This window comes from Panthera pardus, unplaced genomic scaffold (assembly GCF_024362965.1).
Source record: "Panthera pardus isolate Hobbes unplaced genomic scaffold, ASM2436296v1 HiC_scaffold_27, whole genome shotgun sequence".
NCBI classification, from domain to species: Eukaryota; Metazoa; Chordata; class Mammalia; order Carnivora; family Felidae; genus Panthera; species Panthera pardus.
In genome coordinates this window covers 7990718-8011139 of record NW_026526843.1, presented here as the reverse complement: position 1 = coordinate 8011139, position 20422 = coordinate 7990718, and the positions used below count along the sequence as shown (strand labels likewise).

The 20422-nt window shown below is 45.4% G+C and overlaps 1 protein-coding gene across 6 annotated transcripts in view; it reads left to right on the top strand.

The window, feature by feature from the left end:
* ARHGEF6 (Rac/Cdc42 guanine nucleotide exchange factor 6) overlaps positions 1–20422 on the top strand; it is a 101226-nt gene that overhangs the window by 28107 nt on the left and 52697 nt on the right. For 5 of the 6 annotated variants that reach the window (XM_019421508.2, XM_019421505.2, XM_019421506.2 and 2 more), the window contains 4 exons: positions 1974–2058; positions 4665–4786; positions 6146–6347; positions 16388–16458. In XM_019421508.2, the coding sequence (XP_019277053.2) occupies positions 1974–2058; positions 4665–4786; positions 6146–6347; positions 16388–16458 (480 nt within the window). The remainder of the gene's footprint in view (positions 1–1973; positions 2059–4664; positions 4787–6145; positions 6348–16387; positions 16459–20422) is intronic. The other variant, XM_019421509.2, reaches the window with a different exon arrangement.

The following is a 20422-nucleotide window of genomic DNA, read 5'->3' as shown; positions in this document are numbered from 1 at the left end:
GGCCTCTTCCAGCTCCTTCCTGTGTAGTTGCTGCTGCTACAGAATAGGCTTGCAGGGAGAAAAACAGTGTCCGTGGGTAAACTCTAGCATATGGGGGTTTTCTAAAAAGGAAACCCTGTATAGTCCCGGCAGCTTCCCACAAGCACAGGCGGTGACTCTTGTGGATGCGTGTTTCATTTTCTGATCGGGTTATTTGTCTTAATCTCAGTCAAGTGCCCTTGTACGGGTACGGGCCCCTGATGTGGGCCAGCATCTGCCGCACGTAGGCAGTCAATTCACCTGGATCAGGGAGCAACAGAAAAGGAAAGGGGGGACGTTTTTCTCACAGCTGTTGCTCTCATGTCTCTTCCTACTAATATTTACTCGTGGTTTTTATTTTAGGCTGCTCATCCCCACCACACCTCCCCAGCACCCGCATCCACACGCGCACACGTATTCACGCTCCCGTTAGGAATCAGAGGCTAAAAACAAATGACCTTTTGGCTTGGTTACCATCGTGGCACCCGTGCCCTTAAGACTTCCCCACCGATGTGCTCTAAGGGAGATTCAGTGAATCTGGAATCCTCTGGGATACTAGATACGCTCTCCAGGGTCTGTTGTATCTTGTTCACCCAGGCTTTGGCAGACTAAAACAGAGTGCCTACCCCTTTATTCCTGGACAATTTTGAATTTCATATTGTGGGATTCAGAGACATATTTGGATTGTACTGTCATTTGACTCTTTAGTAATATTGGGATTACCCCTTTACTAAAAGTAGAATGAGTGTGTCATTTTTTTTTTTTTTTTTTTAGAGAGAGAGCATGAGCAGGGGAGGGGCAGAGAGAGGGGGAGACACAGAACCTGAAGCGGGCTCCAGGCTCTGAGCTGTCAGCACAGAGCCGGATGCAGGGCTCGAACTCATGAGCTGTGAGATCGTGACCTGAGCCGAAGTCGGAGGCTTAACCGACTGAGTCACCCGGGCGCCCCAAAGAATGAAATGCTTTTAGAAGGTGAACTTGCATCCAGAACCTGGGCATCTGGTTACCTATAGATATGTATATCTACATTGTGGGCTGGCTGGCAGATGAATAGATTGTGCCTGTGTTTGAGAATATTGCTAGCTTCAAATATTCATATATGAGACTAGAAGAATTCTATGTGCATTTTAATACATTGAAGACATTTACAAATCAACAATTAATTTGTATTTAAGACAACAACCGATAGGAGTCTTCACCAGGGACGGTGGCATACCGGAACGAAGGCGAAGTGAAATATCGTATTTATTTCATGTTTTGTTGCTGACACTTGCGGAGTACTAGGAAGGCCAGAGGTCACGTCTGGAAAAGTCACCTGAGGCCAGGAAGAGCCGGCACAGGTTCAAATCCACGACGATGAGCTGAGAGGGGCGAGGTCAAACGGCAGAAACCAGGAACCAAGGCTGGGAGCAAAAGACCCACCTGGAAAAGTTTGAGTGACCACGGAGTTGGGATCCCAGGCCGTTGGGACCCGGTGGGTGGCAGCAGGGAGGACAGCAGAGGAAGAGACAGCATGCCCCAGTGGCCCTCCTGAGTCCAGCGATTGAACTGTGCAGGTGGCAACGTGTCAGAAGGGCTCCAGCAACTTCTTCGTGGGCTGGAAGGGCATTGTGTAGGTGGCGGGCACGAACTGTAACAGGTGCCTACGGGGCTCCGGTAACGGGGCCGAGCATTGACACGCTCAGGGCCGGAGCGCGCGTCTGCTGATGGGCTCAGCTTCTTGGCTCGGCTCTCATTTCCCAGCACTGCTTCGCTCTGACTCACCGAGGGCCCTGCCACATGTCATTAGGCGGCTCAGCTGCCGCTTTCACTTCTCGCAAGGCTCTACGGAGGTTTGGCTCTTGGCTTTTACATCGTTTTCTCCTGAGAGCTGGAGGGAGTGGCCTTTTCGATAGGTTGGTTTGCTGAGTTGAACACTTAACGGCATCTGACAGTTTCAATTTCCTTTCTCATAGGTGTTTGATCCTGATGACCTTTATGCAGGGGTCAATTTCTCCAAGGTTCTGAGCACGCTTTTAGCTGTCAACAAAGCAACAGAAGGTGAGCTGGGTTTGCCATTTGTGAGTCGTGCGTGACACATTTGGATCCACGGGCGTCTCATTCCCCGAGGAGCCAACTTTGGCCACGATTGTTCGATCGGTGCACATCTCTCCCCTCCCTGCAAGTCAACCCCAGTGGGTGTCAAATGCTTTTTTTTTTTTTTAAATGTTTACTTATTTATTTTGAGGTGGGGTGGATAGATAGTGAGCAGGGTAGGGGCAGAGAGAGAGGGGGAGAGAGAGAGAATCCCAAGCAGGCTCTGCACTGCCAGCACTGAGCCCCATGCAGGGCTCGAACCCATGAACCGTGAGATCATGACCTGAGCTGAAACCAAGAGTCTGACGCTTAACCGACTGCACCGCCCAGGCGCCCCTTTTAATTGTTCAGAGTTTAGGATTTAAACACATCTATCACAGATGTTATTGTAATGGCCTTCATATAATGATAAGAACCAAGGAACTATTTCGTCCAAAGCTACAGAATACACAACTGAGAACAACAAGACAGAAAATGAAAAGGAAAAGATGAGTTCCCCTTTTCATAAAGTTTACAGAAGATAGCAGTTACTTCCCCATTAGAGCCATGTTTTTCTCATAGATTTTTGTATGTGTCTGTCCACGTAAAAGAAGTTGTCAGTGGGGCGCCTGGGTGGCTCAGTCAGTAGAGCGCCCGACTTCAGCTCAGGTCATGATCTCACCGTTCGTGGGCTCGAGCCCCGTGTCAGGCTCTGTGCTGACAGCTCAGAGCCTGGAGCCTGCTTCGGATTCTGTGTCTTCCTCTGTCTCTCTGCCTCTCCCCTGCTCACACTCTGTCAATCTCTCTCTCAAAAAATAAATCAAATAAACATTAAAAAAAAAAAAGAAATCCACATACTTTAAAAAGAAAAAAGAAGTTGTCAGTGACCTTGCACTGGAAACGAAACCTCAGGGTCGTAGTGAGTGAAAAGAATATTTTTTATTTAAATGTTTAATACCCACCACATTGGAGGCATTAACTATAAATCCTAGCAAATGTGAAGAAAACGCCCCATAGCCTTGGCGTATAACCTTACTCCTGTGAGACAGCATCTTTCGTACAGCTGGGTGGGAATAAGCATAGTTGAGATGCACTGAGCCCTCACCATGGGTCTAAGCAATTCTAAGAATCATCGGTGGTCTCCTCTTTGAAATGACCCTGGGGGTAGGTATTATTATTAGGTCCGTATTACAGATAAGGGAAGTCTGGCCCACAGTTGCCCAACCGGGAAGTAAGTGGCAGAGCTGGGGTTCAAACCCACATCGGACTGACCGCCCCCCAAACATAGGTCTTGGTGCTCAGACTGTTGGAGAGTCCACAGGCTGTGTGCCCAGCACCGCCAGGTGCTACAAAGGAAGTGTAAGATACGGTCCCCGCCCCTGAGAAAATTACCATCTATTTAGGGAGACTCAACTTACCCACGTGAAACAATTAGCGCACGAGAGCAGACAATATAGTCGAGTGCCAAATAGAATGGAGCATCTAGGAAGCTATCAAGTAATTATAGTTTTAGTCAAAAGAGCTGTACATAATAGCAATAAATGTAAAAATACTTCTCTAGAGTTGTTCTTTTGCTATTTGGGAAAAAAAAAGGAGGCTTTTGAGCTATTGCAAAGGCGTATAGCAGAAGTACAGCTAATTCGAGTAACTATATTTAAGACATATGACAACTAGCCAGTGCTAGGCAGGGAGGATCGTATCATTCTAGCATTATGCCATCCAAATTATACGTTCCTTTGCCAAACTCTGCTAGCAAGTTTTATAGTCTCTTCCCTTGCCGCGGATATTTATAAAATACAAGGAGGTGAAAGTTAAAACCCACAGCATCAAGGAAATTACTTGGATACTGAGCTTGTCGCCTAGGGAATGTTTGGGCTTTAGACTTTTGCAGTTTATGTCTTTTAAAAATAAACGGAGAGGAAAAAAGCCCTCATTTGAATTTGTCGAGAAGCCAGCATACGGAAAACACCCAGCTCAGCGCTGGTCTGATCGAATTTCACAAGGTTTCAAGGAAGAGAAGATTCTCGAGTGTAATTTTTGAAGATCGCATCTTTCCCAGACACACTCTGTCTCCGATTCTCCTTCGCCTCGCCCACCGCCCCCCGCCACCGCCGCACCTCCAGTTTCTGTGAGAATTTACATTACATACGCTACACATGTTACCGCATATGAGGAAGACAAGAACCACCCAGTTAAGGGCCAAAACACAAAGAGAGAAGTTTGAAATATTTCAAAGTAATAAGAGCCACAAACAGCTGTTTGGTACCCAATATAGTTCTGCCTTGGATAACAGGGCGTACTGTCTCAACCGGTTCAAGAGGGGAGAGTCGTAGGGAAATGGGTTAAGAGAAAATGTGGCTCTGTCGCTGTTTTTCATTCTACTGGACAGCGATGGCCAGTAAGGCTATGAAGAAGTTGGCCACCAAAATGGGAGGCGGGGGGAGGAAATTCACTTGGCACGTTCCGAATGGTAACCGTGAGGATTACGGCCAGGGCGCCCGTGCTAATGTCCCGTGAAAGATTGTGTTATGTTCTAGACGTGCTTCTGACATGAGTGGCTCCCTTTATCTTGCCTTTTCCTCTTTTCACAGATCAGCTATCAGAAAGACCATGTGGACGTTCCTCTTCTCTTAGTGCTAATAGTTCTCAGACAAGCCCACAGGGAGCAGTTGTTAGCACAGCTCCAGGGCTGCAGAGGCAGTCAAAGGCAGTGGTAAGTATAGAAGCCAATTCCCCTTGCCTGTTTCACAGTCTGTCAGATGAAATCGATATCCTGGTTTCATCTCCCCGTGTGGCGAGATAGCCGTCCTGTGCGTTTGGGGCGTCGCCGGTGAAACTACTTTAAACCCGGCGCCAGTTCGGGCTGGCCCGCTGGCGCGCATCAAAGGCATGTGGGGCAGAGGGTCAGAAAATCGGGGCCGAAGTCCCAGAGTTCTTTCCCTTCCTGGGACCGAGTGACTCGTTTAGCGGAGAATGCCGTGCAAATGGAAGTCGTTAGAACGGCTTCCTGATGGCAGCTTGCTGGCATTTCCTCTACCTCTGGCTTATTAGGAGAACTAGATAGTGCCTGGCACATAACCGACAATCAATATGCATTACTTGCCATCATCATCGTTACTGTCATTTGCTTTTTCTCTGTGCCTTCCTATTGAGCCTGTGACGATGAACTCCCCTCGTGGGGTAGCCCAGTTAGCTCTGCATTTGGTCTTAATAGGAGCTTTTATTTGGGAGGAACCGCCTCATCCTCGGCTGGCTCTTTGGAGACCTTTATTCCTTGTCAAAAGCCACCCACTTGCTTTAAGCCATCAGGAGCTATTACTTCCAAAGCACTTTAATTACTTCCAAAGCGCTTAACCTTTTGAGATCACGGCTCCCTTTGGGGAGCTGATGAACACTACGCTTTACCTTTTGAGATCACGGCTCCCGGCTCCCGTTGGGGAGCTGATGAACACTACGGTTCCTCCGCGCCCCCTTGGACCCTCTCAAATTGTGTGCAGACCTCCTGTGCGGGAACTTACGGGTGGTTTAGGTAAAGATCCCTGTGCGCATCAGCTTCTCAAAGGAGCCCGTGACAGGTTAACAACTCCGCCTTAGGTATCTACGGGATATTTGATGTTTGCATATGACTAAATCAGCCAATTTAAGATATTCTTAGCCATTGAGAGGTGGGAGGCAGATTTTATGTGTAGATTAGTACTTAATCTTGGCCCTATAATTATGTAAGACCGTGTCTGGGTGTTGGGGAGAGGCAGGGTGGAATAGTTTATCACTCTACTTTGTTTCCTGGCGCATTTAGCAAGTATCTTTAGGCAACTGGCGAGGGGAGAGGGGAATGAAAGCTATGGCCCCCTTCAAAATACACATTCTCGTAAACACAAAAGGTTGCATGCACTTCTGCGCCGTTTATTACCCTCCCCCACCCCAGCCCCACTCCTAAGTTAAAGACTCAAGACGGCTGTGGACCTGGGGTTCCGTCCTTGCGCATCCCACGTTATCTGCCTCAATTCATGTCATTTGTGCCCCTGCCCCATGTAGATGGGTGCTTAATCTGGTGTGGCTTTTATTTCCCTAGGAGATGATGGAAAATGGAGGCCACCAGTTGATAGTAAAGGCAAGATTCAACTTTAAGCAGACTAATGAAGATGAACTGTCAGTTTGTAAAGGGGACATCATTTATGTCACCAGAGTTGAAGAAGGAGGCTGGTGGGAAGGCACATTAAATGGCAGAACAGGCTGGTTCCCTAGTAATTATGTCCGAGAAATTAAGTCCAGTGGTAAGTGGATCTTTCAAAAGCCTTTTGGAACGTGACTCATGTACTCTCTTGTATTCCTACTGACAATCTTTTTTTTTTTTAATTTATTTATTTTTTTTACCGTTTATTCAGTTTTGAGAGAGAGAGAGAGAGAGACAGAGTGTGAGTGGGGTAGGGGCAGAGAGAGAGGGAGACACAGAATCCGAAGCAGGCTCCAGGCTCGGAGCTGTCAGCACAGAGCCTGATGCGGGGCTCGAACTCACAAACCATGAGATCATGACCGGAGCCGAAGTAGGACGCTTAACCGACTGAGCCATCCAGGCGCCCCCCTACTGACAATCTTGTAGTTTTAATTGGTCAACAGAAACTGTTTGTATTTGCATTTATAAGCCGACAATTGGGGTAGGAGGGAACTAGGAAAAATCAGTGATTCGATATTTTGAAACGAAGTTGCATTTCGATTACATCAAGACAGCAAAAACCTAAAAAAGCTAAAGAATTCAAAGCTCAGACAACTGTTCCACCTTAACTATGTCCCCTTCCTGCCACTCTAAGAATCACCATGGTAGAAAAGAATAATAAGAGAGGCCATGTGCTAACTTCCTTTTTTTAGCCCTAAGCTCTTTAAGCAGACCTAAGTCTAAATGCCTCAGACATGTGTTCGAGAAATAACAATCATAGGGCTGCAGGAAGCCGTCTGGCTGCTTTGAGTCTGAATAAAATTGCCCTTAACTCTTACGTACTGCTAACTGCTTATCCTCTTTTGTAATAATATCGGGAGAATGAAATCTAAGAATTCTTCAGTAGTCTTTCTAGAACTTTCTTAGGTCACTTCCTTGCCTTTTGTTATTTAAGCAAGGAGGCCCTGCCTATATCACCAAAAAAACCCTGATATATAAAAATATGTCACAATACAGATAAAGTAGTGTTCGGTTATTCACATTGTTATATCTCTTCACTTCCCCAAAATATTTACCCAAGGGCTCCTTTGAGTGGTTAGCTGCTCAGTGCGCTTTTTCTTTTGTAGACGTCTTCGTTGCTTTTTTAATGACTCAAAAGTAATACTATCGGCTAATATAATCATAGGCTCATTGTAAATAAATTAAAAAATTACAAAGATGTATAATATAGGCGATACAAATTCCTCTCTCCTTTGCATCCTCCCCCAGATAACCCCTCTTAGGAGCTTTTCCCGAGCGCATTTAAGAGAAAGTTTGGCTTGCACGCTTTTCTGTGTCGTGTGTTGGTTTAAGGCAGGGGGCACCTCCCTTAATGGAATAAATGTTTACTAAAAGATTTATAGTTATATACGTATGTGTAGATTTCTTAGCATTTTTTAGAAGATTTTATTTTTGAGTAATGTCTACACCCAACATTGGGCATGAACTTACAACCCCAAGGTCAAGACTTGCATGCTCTACCGACAGAGCCAACCAGGTACCCCTTAGCTTTTTCTTTATTACTGGGAATTGAGATGTTTCTGTTGATCCCTGAAATATTTTCACAGGCCTTCTTGGAATTTCCTTGGTTTTGATGATTCTCACAGCTGATTTTTACCCCTCGCTACATCTTTCAGTTGCTTTGGTCTGGTTGTTACGGTCTCTACCTTTCCAGATTCACTCTAGCTTTGTTCGTTGATTCAGTGTCTTCATCCCCCAGATTGAAAGCCACAGGTCTTGCCGCCTTGCCTGGGGATTCCCCAAGGCATTGTCCAAGCATTGTCGAGAGGACACCGGAAGTGGACAGACAGCATGCCTTCATCATCATGTCCCTCGCTGAGATGCCTTGTAGCACAGTCTGGCTGCTGCATTGTGGACTGCCCTGGGCTGTTTGTTCTGGGCTTTGGACCCTTCCCTTAGGGTTTCTTCTATACTCTCTTTGGTTTGGAGCTCAGTTAAGGACTCACGTGGCAATCTCTGGCTCTGATTTGAGCACCTAGGTAACCCTTTGAAGCGTCTTACCCAGCCATCAAGGATAGGTCTGGACAGCTGGGGCCAGGAAGCCTGCTACTTAAATTAAACCGAATTTAAACTCAGCAGCCAGAGTGATTCTTTCAAAATGGAACTTGGGTAATGGCTCCCCATCTCAAAAAGAGTAAAAGCCAAGGTCATCTCACTAGCCTACAAGGTCCTCCAGGATTCAGCTTCCTGTTGCCCCTCTGACCTCCTCTCTGACCTTTCTCCCCCTCACTCATTCCACTTCAGCCACACTGGCTCCCGGTTTCCTGTGCCAAATGGGCACCTACCTCACTTACTGATCCTCTGCCTAAGACGCTCCCTGGATGTATACCAGGGACATGTTTAACATGCCTGGTTCCCTCACCTCCTTCAGGTCTCTGCTTACTTGTCCGCTTTGCAGTAGGGCCTTCCCTGGTCACCCAAGAAAATTGAACCCTATCCCCATTGCCCCTCTCCCCCTTCCCTACTCTATTTTTTGTTAACCATTTCTCTCCACCTAACATAGTGTACATGTGCTTATTTACTTCACTAACCATCTGTATATTCCCATGAGAATGTAAGCACCATGAGGGCAGAGATGTTCTGTTTTGTTTAGGCTCTCTAAGTATCTGTAAAATGAATGGATACCGTGGGGCAGGTCATTATATTCTGTTCAGCTTGTTCACTGAGCATCAGTTAGATACTTGGTAGTAGTGGTGGTGGGGCTATAATAGTCTGTCCTCGGGGACCCTGCCTCTAATGACCTTACAGTCTAGTGGTCAAGATAGGTGTGTACATAGACAACTGTAACAGGGTAGCACAGGATAAGTAACGCAGACAAAGCTCTAAGTCTAGACAAGATGCTATTGGTGCAGGCAAAAAAAAAAAAAAAAGATTCTATGAACAATAACCTCGGCGGGAGGGGGGAGCACTTGAATCGAGCCTTGAAGGATGAAAAGACGCTTCTGACAGGTAGAAGGTTAGAGGGCATTAGTAAGTTAAAGCATGGAGGTAGGAAGATGTGGAGTGGGTGGTAGGGTGATTTGGGTTGAGGGTAAGGCACGTAAAGAGGAGTGGGGCTTCGGCTGGAGCTATATGAAGAAGGGTGTCAACACAAAGCAGGGGATAGTAGGGGACAGTATGTGGTTTCGAAAGCTGTTTCTAGTGGTCAAGTGGGGGCTGGATGGCAGAGAAGTGGTAGGGGTAACCAACGAGGATGTGGGGAAGCCAGTAGAGACTCTTGCTGAGATCTTGGCAATCCAGAGAGCCGTGCGGGCTGCTTTTGTGATAGTGGAGCGGAAAAAGTGGGCGGATGCAGTAGATACTGTTAAAAAACAATCAGGAAAATTTGCTGATGATTTGTGATGAGCAGAAGGGAGGAGGTGAAGATAATTCCAAGTCTAGGGGTCCAGCTTGAGGGTGAGCTCCTTAAGGGCATGTGGAGTCATGCACCCAGCCAGCCGGCGAAGGTTTCTTTGCCATGACTGGGATATCAGGCTCTGTCCCGGCACTGGTGAGGCAGAGAAACCTAAGACATGAGTTTTGTCCTCATGTTTATAGTCTAGTGACGGGGAGATCTCACTGAAGATGATGAGTTGCTTTGGACATGTTGAGTGGAGGCACCAGAGAGTCATCGTGCTGAAGATTTCCAGCAGGTAGCTGTCATTATTGATTTGGAGTCCGGGGCAGAGCTAATAGCCGGAGACGAAACTGACAACTGACGCCGTAAAGTGGTAGATGATAAAGCGTAAAAATACATAGCAGATTATCGGCGGACGGAGAGTGTGCTGTGGCTGGAGAGGTTGGAAGTGGCTTCGTGGAGGAGGTAGGGCTTGAGACATGTAGGCTGTGGATAGGTCCAGATGAGAGGGGAGGACAATCCAAGCCATAGTGATTGGTCAGGGAGGACCAAAGCCACAGAGGATCTGTGGTAGGACTGAGCAGAGGGAGCTTGGGGTGGTGGAGATCAGTTCGGTGTCATGAAAATGTCTTGTTGGGAAGGAGGTAATGAGTCTTTGTTGACCCGAATTCTTGCCCACACCACCTCTCGCCGCCTCCACAGGGTGGCAAGTTGGCCGGAACCTATTTAGGATGCTGCCGAGGGACACGTTAAGTTCAGTGTTGTGCTATTTTATGTTTGGTGTAGAAAATACACCTGTCAACATTTTCTTTCTTTAAAAAAAAATTTTTTTTTAATGTTTACTTATTGAGAGACAGAGAGACAGAGCGTGAGCATGGGAGGGTCAGAGAGAAGGGGAGACACAGAATCTGAAGCAGGCTCCGGGCTCCGAACTGTCAACACAGAGCCCGACACGGGGCTCGAACTCACGAACCGCGAGATCATGACCTGAGCCGAAGTCGGATGCTTACCGGACTGAGCCACCCAGGCGCCCCGCAATGTTTTATTTCTTTTCGTGAAGTTCATACTGATGTATAAGCTTAGGGAAGATTTGTCTGTAAGGAGTTTGAAAAAAATGACTCCTAGATTAAATGCGTCTTTCGTTGAAATGAAACCATCCATTTAGAGTTTTAAACCCCACGGCCACACAAACTCTTGGGTCGTTTGGGAGGCTGAATCAGGCATGGAAGTCAAGAACTCCTGTGATCTCCATTTACTCTTGGGTCAAGTGGGTAACGCTGAGGTCACTTGAATAGTCGGTGATTCTGACCTTCATTCGTGGTAGCCTGGGGTACTTCTCATTCAGGCTGGTATTCCATGTGCCTCTGTATTGTCTTCAAAACGGAACAAAGCAACCCTGGCCCTGTGCAAACCCCCACCCTGCAGATTTTGGTGCCGTGGGAGGGCTGTGCCCGCTTTTCTTCCCTTGAGCCTGCTATGGACAGGAGCGCTTTGTGCTCTGGTAAAGTTGCCCTTGGGGAGTGACATGTTAAATTTGAGATTCCACTGTAACTTTTGTCTAGAAGATAATTATGGTCAAGGCCCTGGGGACAGCTTCTTCCCTCCCATCAGGAGGAGACTGGTTTCAGAGGACCTGTGAAGCCACCAGTCTACTACCGTAGGAAGTGAGGAAGTAGAATGTTTGAGTATCTCGTGCACGCACACGTACACACGAGACTCCTTTCAACATGAGATTGAGGCTGAAGGTAGGGTAGGATTTGGTGACCGTGATAATAAAGGCCTCTCACCAAGAATGATGGGACCTGGACGGTGGTGACATTATGGAGCCATTGTTCCCAGTCCTGCTTGCGTACCTCTCGTTTTCTTGTTGCACGAGAAAAAGAAACCCTTTTGAACAAAAACATTTTCTCAAAGATTTTGTTTCATGAAAAATATATGTATGAATCAATTAGGCATTATATAAGCATCAGAGGATATATTAAGGGCCTTTGCTCCTTTGTTTGAGTCAGATACATTATAAATAAGAAAATTAGCCATTGGTAACAATTTTCAGTCCTTTATTTAAAAATCAGTGGTGACCTGTAAATTAGCATGTTATTTATGCATGAAAAAAAATTCCTGCCAATACATCAGTAACACCATAAATTGTATCTTTTTTTTCGTTTTTGTCTTAGAGAAAAGCTAAGGACTTTGCATTAAAATTTTCCTGGCAAAATGTCCATGCCAAGGAAGTATTGAAGCAAGTATGATCAGAACAGATATTTTAAGCAAATTCTGTTTTCTGCAACTGGTTCCATTAAAGGGTCATTAAATCCTTCTAAGACTTTTTATCAGCAGGTAAATATAGTTATCAGATGAGGAGATGAGGTGGCTGGCTAATTAAATTTGTATTAAGGCAGCTTAAGAAATGACTCTTCCTGCTGATTGTAAACCAAAAGTAAGATTGAGCTTTATATTTAGACTTCCTGTTGTAATCCCCTGGGTATGTCACATAGACGTTTCATATCCAGAGAAACCCATTGTCACTAGATTTCTTTTTGTCCCGTCACCACCAACAGGCAATAGGAATCTGTACAGCAGCGCGGGGGGGGGGGGGGGTGGGGGGGGGCGGGGAAGAACCAAGCGTTAATTGGAAAAGGCTCTTTATATCAGGATTAGGAGGGTCTCTTATGGCTTTATCTGTGGGATAGTGCTGTTGTTGGAGTTATCTTATGCCAAGTAACCCATTTGAATTCTTCATGACGTTGGTTGATGTCAGTGATTGAGTTGATTTGAATTGAATTGAATTGAGCTGAACTGAATTGAATAAGAGGTGGTGAGAGAGACCACCTTGCCTTGTTCCTGATCTCAGGGGGACCACGCTCAGCCTTACATCTTGTGCCATGTATGTCTACGCCAGCTGCAGGTGTTTGGTAGATACTCTGTATTGAGTTGAAGGAGTTCCACTTTATTCCTATTTCGGGGGGGATAGGAGGTGGGAGTTTCTTCCCCTTGAGGGATTGTTGAGTTTTCTCAGGTGCTTTTTCTGCACTGATGGGTATTATCATGCGATTTTTCTTTGTAGACTGTTAATATTGTGGGTTGCATTGATTGATTTTTGAATGTTTTACCAACCTGGCATCCATGGGGATGGATTCCATGGTCTACAATGCTTCAGAAATGTTGCGGAATTTTATTTGCTAATATTTTGTTAAGGTTTTTTACATCTATATTCATGAGGGCTATTGGTCTGCAGTTGTCATTTTTTTTATACTATCTTTGTCTGGCTTTGGTGTCTGTGTGATAGTGACTTCATAAAATGAGTTGGAAGGTTATCCCTCCTCTTATTTTCTCTAAGAGATTGTGAAGAATTGGTATTGCTTCTTCCTTAAACGTGTGATAGCATGCTCCAGTGAAACCATATAGGCCTGGAGATTTCTTTTTCTGGAGTTTCAAGTTTAGAAATTCAATTTCCCTAATAGTTATAAGTCTGTTCAAATGGTCTAGTTCATACTGGGTGAGTTATGGTAGTTTTTATTTTCCAAAGAGTTGGTTCGTTTCACATCTAATTATCAAGTTAATATGTGTAGAGTTGCTCAGAGTATTGCTTTATCATCTTTTTTTTTGTTTAAAGAGAGTGCGAGTAGGGGAGAGGGGCAGAGAGAGAGAGAGAGAGAGAGAGAGAGAGAGAGAAGGAGAATCTTAAGCAGGCTCCATGAGCAGCCTACAGCCCGCCGGGGCTCGATCCCATGACTCAGGGATCATGCCCTGAGCTGAAATCAAGAGTCGGATCGTAAACCGACTGAGCCACCCAGGTGCCCCTGTCATCTTTTTGATAGGTAGTGACAGCCCCTGTTTCACTCCTGATATTGGTAATTCGTGTCTTCTTTTGGCCTCTGTCAATCCTGCTAGAGGTTTGACAATGGTATTGATCTTATTTAAAGCACCAGCTGTTTTTTTGCATCCTGTTCAGCCACCCAGGAACCTCCATGCAGCCAGTCCTTTCTTTTCGGTTCATGTTTCTCCGTCCTACTCTGCATAGTTAACATTTTGTTTCCATTGCAATCACCCATTCCTGTGGCCTTTCCTTCCTGCTTCTCCGTCTTGGCAGGCTCTCCATTACTGTTTACCCTCCCGTTCAGCCTGGCTTTTGAAAGCTGACCCTATCTTGCCGGTATCTCTAGAAAGTTTCATTTTTATCAAGACTGGCTTACGTTACAGTCGCAGAAAACGATTGTGCGTTCTTTTAGAAAAAACTGTTTTTAGGTTAATTGATTGATTGATTTTGAGAGCGAGCGAGCAGGGGAGGGGCAGAGATAGAGGGAGAGAGAGGGGATCCCAGGTAGGTTCCGCACCATTAGCACGGAGACCAGTGTGGAGCTCGAACTGACGAACTGGGAGATCATGACCTGAGCTGAAACCAAGAGTCAGGTGCTGAACCGACTGAGCCACCCAGGTGCTCTCGGCTATGAGTTCTAAGTAGAACCATTATCACTACGTTATAGGAAACTGGCCTCCTAAACACTGAAAGAATTTGGTAACTGTCAATTTCAAGTAAGTCTAAGAGTCCAACAGTGGTGCCTGGGAAGCACAGCCGGCTTGGTACAATACTTGATTTCAAGTCCTGGCTCTGCCACTTGCAATCTTGTGAAGCCACCAGGTAGATCCAGGAGGATCTTGAAATGGCGTGAAGCTTCCAGCAACTGGCTGTACCCCACTTGTCATCACTCGGACGTGACACAGTTGGCCCAGAGGGCTGCCTTTTTGCCTTGTTTTCACCCTACCCAGCAAGGCCCAGCTGGACAATTGATTGGCACAGGAACAGTCCTGCCTTGAGCATTGCCATGTCTACAACTGTGCTTCTGGAATCTTCCCTGCCCAGAAAGTTCTCTACTGTTTTCTCTCCTGGTTGGAATTCTCACCACCCTCCAGGACTAGATTGAGTGCCTCCTGCCCAGCAAGGTCTTCTCTGAGCATCCCAGCTCAAACTGATGGCCTCTCTGAACGCCAGTAGGAATCACCGCAAATGCCATTGACCAAGCCCTTCTCGGCAGATTTACCTCTGGACATCATATTGGTTAGGAGCCCAGGCTCTTGTCAAGGCACACCTGAGCTTCAGTCTTGGCCCTGCCATGTCCTACATACATGCCCTTAGGTAACTAACTTCACCTCCCTGGACCTGAGTGACCTTCTCTGCAAAATGCAATCATCTCTGCCTGCTAGGGTCGTGAGGCTCAAATAACATGTCTGAAAAGCTATTAAGTGCCAAATAAATAAAAGGATTATTTTAATATAATAATATTTTAAATATAACAATAATTAAAAGTCAAGGTTAAATGAGAAAATATTCATGCGATAATGTGATAGAATTACAGAGGAGCGCCTGGCTGGCTCAGTCAGTAGGGCATGTGACTCTTGACCTTGGGGTCATGAGTTGGAGCCCCACACTGGGGTTCGAGCTAACATAAAAACATAAGATTAAAGGGGTACCTGGGTGGGTGGGTCGGTTAAGCGTCCGACTCTTGATCTCAGCTCAGGTCATGATCTCACAGTTGGTGGGATCAAGCCCCACATCGGGCTCTGCGCTGATGGCACGGAGCCTGCTTGGGGCTCTCTCTCTCTTTCTCTCTCTCTGTCAAAATAAATAGAAAACACTTAAAAATAAGTAAATAAATAAGAAATGTTTAAAAAGGTTGTTAGGAGAATTACAAAACCATAAGTAAAGTAAGAAAGATCCCTCTGTGTGTGTGTGTGTGTGTGTGTGTGTGTGTGTGTATGTGTGTGTGTTCACAAATACATATATAAAAAGAGTGAGAAGACATGCTTTATAATGTTACTTTGATGATGGTTAACTCTGACTAATCATTGGTTTTTATGTTTTCTCTATAATTTGCATTTTTTAGGGTTGGGATGTAATAGATTTAAAACTAGAAAATATTTTTTAAAAAGAAAAATCAAGTGTGATGATATCTTATGAATTGGTTACTTATATAAACTCGACTATACTTCAGAAAGAGTTTAAAGCAGCATATAATATAGCAAGATAAAAATGGAATGTAAAACAAAATGAAACAAAGGAGAAAATGAGGGGAGGAACGATAGTGTTAGTGACACTGTTAAACATTTATCATCACCATCTTGTATTTTCCTGAGGTGGTTTTTTTTTTTTTTAAAGAAAGAATGGGTTAGGATGTCTCTTAGTCATGAGTTTAATAGGTAAGATTAACTTGGTAAAAGAAAGGCAGCATTTTGTAGCACGATGTCATGATACTCAAACGATACATAAAAGAAAGAAGAATTTTCTGCTCGTTTTCAGTGTGTTAGAGATTCTGATTATTTTATTTTTGGCACAGTAGAGAGCCCCAAGAAAGGATGGCTGCTATTACCTATGTTATAATATATATCTATACTATACTTGTATAGTAACTTACAAGTTACAAATATGTGTATTTGGTTAGCATTAATTTGGCTTATCTGTTTTGAATGAGGTGAGTGGAGAGGCATACTGGAGTAAAGAAACGAGCCCAAATGGAGTGAAGTTCTTGGTCTGGCCCTGCCATTCATTAGCTAGGCCTTAACTTCTCGGAAATTGAAGGGGTCTGGACAAGAACCCTAGCTTGGACCATCTAGAGTTTAGTAAAATTAGAGTGTCACTTGTCGGGGAATGTACATTTCCACTGATCCTTCCATTTGACAAAATTTATAGTATGTGAGTTGACTTCAGTTATAAAATGTTCATCTTAGATCTGTGTGATCTTAACATAATTTAAATGTCTATTCCACAGAGAGACCCCTCTCCCCCAAGGCTGGCAAAGGATTCGAAACTACTCCACTTACCAAGAACTATTATACTGTGGTGAGTGTTCAGATCAGAACTAACAAAATTTCTTGACTCTCTGTATGGAACCTTTTCACTTGCTGAGCCACTGATGCGTTGAGGTGACGCTCATAGGAGACTGGGTAAAGTATCGCAAGGGTCTAATGTCAGCTGTGCTACCGTGGAGCTCTTCTGCTGGTGGGCCTCTTACAGATGTCTAGAAGTTTTACATCCACCGTACTGAAAAATTCCAAGGTAGCCCAAAGATTTGGAGCAAGGCCTGTTAAACGGCACCAAAAGAGAAATTGGTTCATAAGTAGGCGTGATGGGGAAACCCAGCAGTTAGATATAGCCTTACCAGATATTAAGAAGGTGAGTTCCCACATTCCTCTAATGCTATTAGTTTTAAGTGATCGCATACTGTGATTTTATTTTCGAATCAATCAATCCATTATGGTGTCCTCCAAAATATTATGAACCTTGTATTTGAGGAGAGCCCGGAGGGAAGACTGCCCTCTGGCACAGCAGGGGGCGTGGAATGACTCTGGCTTGAACACAGACATGTCAAAATATATTAGCTATAAATAGGACAGATACAGTACTCAAAATAAGTTCCCATTTGAGGAAAAAAAAATTGTATTATTCTCCTTAATCTTCCCTCTGCTTTCCTTCACGTCTCCTTTCCAGACTCGGCCCAATCACTAATGAAAAGGAGAAATCATTGTAAGCTCTAAGTTTTCTTGTTTGAAATAGTGTCACTTTTGAGAGAGAGAGAGAGAGAGGGAGAGAGAGAGAGAGAGAGAGAGAGAGAGAGAGAGAGAGAGAGAGACAATCTCGAGCAGGCTCTGCGCCATCAGCACAGTTCTCACGAACCGTGGGATCGTGACCTGAACCGAGATCAAGAGTCGGGCACTTAACCGATTGAGCCACCCAGGTGCTCCTTAGTGTCACTTTTCACCCAATATTGGATGTGCATTTGGACTGCGTACTCCTTTCATTTTGCACATGGATAAGCTTGTTCAACATCTCTATATGTAGCGTTCCAAAAGTCAGAATTGCCCCCTTCCATGAGTTTGCTCCATAATGATGACATGAGTGGTCGTGGGTATGAAAACTCAAGAAGCAGCTTCATAGGGGACATGGGCAATAATCATAGGGGACAATCTTGTCACTATTTTTCTTCTTACATTTCTTTTTTTTTATTTAAAAAAACTTTTTTTTAATGTTTACTGATTTTTGAGAGGGAGAGTCAGAGCATGAGCGGCGGAAGGGCAGAGAGAGGGGGAGACACAGAATCCGAAGCGGGCTCCAGGCTCCGAGCCATCAGCACAGAGCCCGATGCAGGGCTCGAACTCACGAACCGTGAGATCATGACCTGAGCCGTAGTCTGGCGCTTAACCGACTGAGCCACCTAGGCGCCCCCTCCCCACCGTGATTTAATCTTTAAAGAAAGTATGCAGTCAAATGGTGGATGAAAACGTTGCAGTAGCTTCTTCTCTCTTTGCATCTGGAGTATGCCATCACACGGCTTTGGAGCTGTCTCTGCCTCTGCTGATTCTATTTATTTTTTTAAGTTTGTATTTAAAATCCCGTTACGTAACATACAGTGTTATATTAGTTTCAGGTGTGCACTGTAGTGGTTCTACACTTTCATAAAGTACGCCGTGCTCATCACAACAAGTGCCCTCCTATCACCTATTTAACTGTTCCCCCCCCCCCCACCTCCCCTCTGGTAACCATCAGTTTGTTCTCTATGGTTGAGAGTCTGTTTCTTGGTTTTCCTCTCTTTTATTTTGTTCCCCTTTGCTCGTGTGTTTTGTTTCTTGATGAATACAATTGTATGCCATTTGTCTCTCTCTGACTGACTTGTTTCTCTCAGCATTATGCTCTCTAGCTCCATCTGTGTCATTGCAAATGGCTCGATTTCATTCTTTTCATTCTTTTTTATGGCCGAATAATATTCCAATGGTGTGTGTGTGTGTGTGTGTGTGTGTGTGTGTGTGTGTGTGTGTGTTTAACTCAAAGAGTTAAAAATAGAACTACTTTACAATCCAGCAGTTGTACTACTGGGTATTTACCCAGAGAATACAAGAACTAATCCGAAGGGATACACGTACCCTTATGTTTAATTGCAGCATTATTTACAATAGTTGAGATATGAAAGCCATGTGCATGGCTTCTCGTACCTTACTACTCTAAACAATTCTGCAGTGAACATCTTATACGTAGGACTTTGGCAAGGCATATAAAGACCTGTAGCTGGATTCCTGGAAGTTCAATTATCCAAAGGCCTGAGGGCCAGGAGAGCCAATGGTGTAAATTCTAGTCTGAGGGAGGAAAAGACTGATATTTTTAGCTCAAGAAGTCAGGCAGAGGGAGCAAATTCTCCCTTCTTCTCCCTTTTTGTTCTTTCCAGGCCCTCAAAAGATTGGATGATGCCCAGCCACGCTGGGGTGGGCAGTCTGCTTTCCTCAACCTACCAATGCCATCTGCAGACACCCTCCCAGACATACCCAAATAATGGTTAAGCTCGGTACCTTGTGACCTAGTCAAGTTGACATGTAAAATGAACCAATCGCATCCGATCAATTTGGGCAGGATAGAGACTCCTTGAATTTGCAAGTCTGTAGATTTGTCTCCCCCTTTTCAAGTTTCCAGGGGACTGTGTGCTGATTTCTGCCCCACCCGGGCCTTGATGCAAGTTCTCCAGTGTGACCAAAGTGGCTTTGGGTACCCAGCCCAGACCTGCGTGTGCCATGAGCCACGTTCAGTGTGTCTAACTGAGGCTTGCCCACTCCTGGCCTGGTGCTTGGAATAGGTGCTCAGGGTCCTTTAGGGCCGTGGCAGCCCAGAGGAGGCTTTTGCTGCCCCTGACCGTGGTTCCTTCCGCGTTCCCAAAATTCACTGCCGTTTGTTAAACTTCTGTCACTACTGAGAAACAGCATGCCATTTTTCTATCCATCGTTTTTCTAATAATCTTATGCTGCTTGTTGGCTTTCTCTGCCCTTCATAACTTGCTGTGACGTGCCAGGAGGCATTTAAAAATAAAGAACAACAACAACAAAGGAAAATGGTAACGATGTGAGGGGCTGGTGTTAATTAGCTTGACTGTGGCGATCACTGCACACTGCATACCTATATCAAAAGCCCAAGTTACAGGGGCCCCTGGCTGGCTCAGTCGGAGCAGCGTGTGACTCTTGATCTCGGGGTTGTGGGTTCGAGCCCCCTGTCGGGTGTAGAGATCACTGAAAAATAAAATCTTTCAAAAATATATCAAGTTATACACCTCAAGCATAGACACTTTTTATTTGTCAATCATGCCTCAGTAAAACTGAGAAAACAAAGAACAGGAAAAGGGATGTATGTGGCTTAGCGATCAGGCTGAATCTGTGCGCAGCGCTTAGCTCTTCGTGCCCATGGTCTGTCTCACTGGGAACGTAGGACAGACGTGACAGGAAGCCACGTGGCAGAGAATGATGCAGTTATAAAGTGTCCTAAGATGGGCTTCTCAAAACGTGGTTGGGGGATCCTGCCTCAGAAGGCCCCGGGGAGCTTGTTAAAAGTGCACACGTCCGGGCCCCATACCGGACTTGCTGTATATCAGAATCTCTGGCCATAGATCTCAGGAAACAGTACTTTTTTTTCATGTTTATTTATTTTTGAGAGAGAGACAGACAGAGACAGAGCATGAGTGGGGGAGGGGCAGAGGGAGAGGGAGACCCAGAATCCGAAGCAGGCTCCGAGCTGTCGGCACAGAGCCCGACGCCGGGCTCGAACCCACGAACCGTGAGATCATGACCTGAGCCGAAGTCGGATGCCCAACCGGTTGAGCCACCCAGGCGCCCCAGGAAACGGCTGATTCTGCTGCTCACTAAACTGAAGTTGGAGAACCAGTAAAGGGAAAGGTTCAGTGGAAGACGGGATTCAAGCGTGTCGAGACTTAGCTAAGCAGAGAAGAGCTGGAAGGGAATTCAGGCAGGGGGGCCACATGGGCGCATCCCCC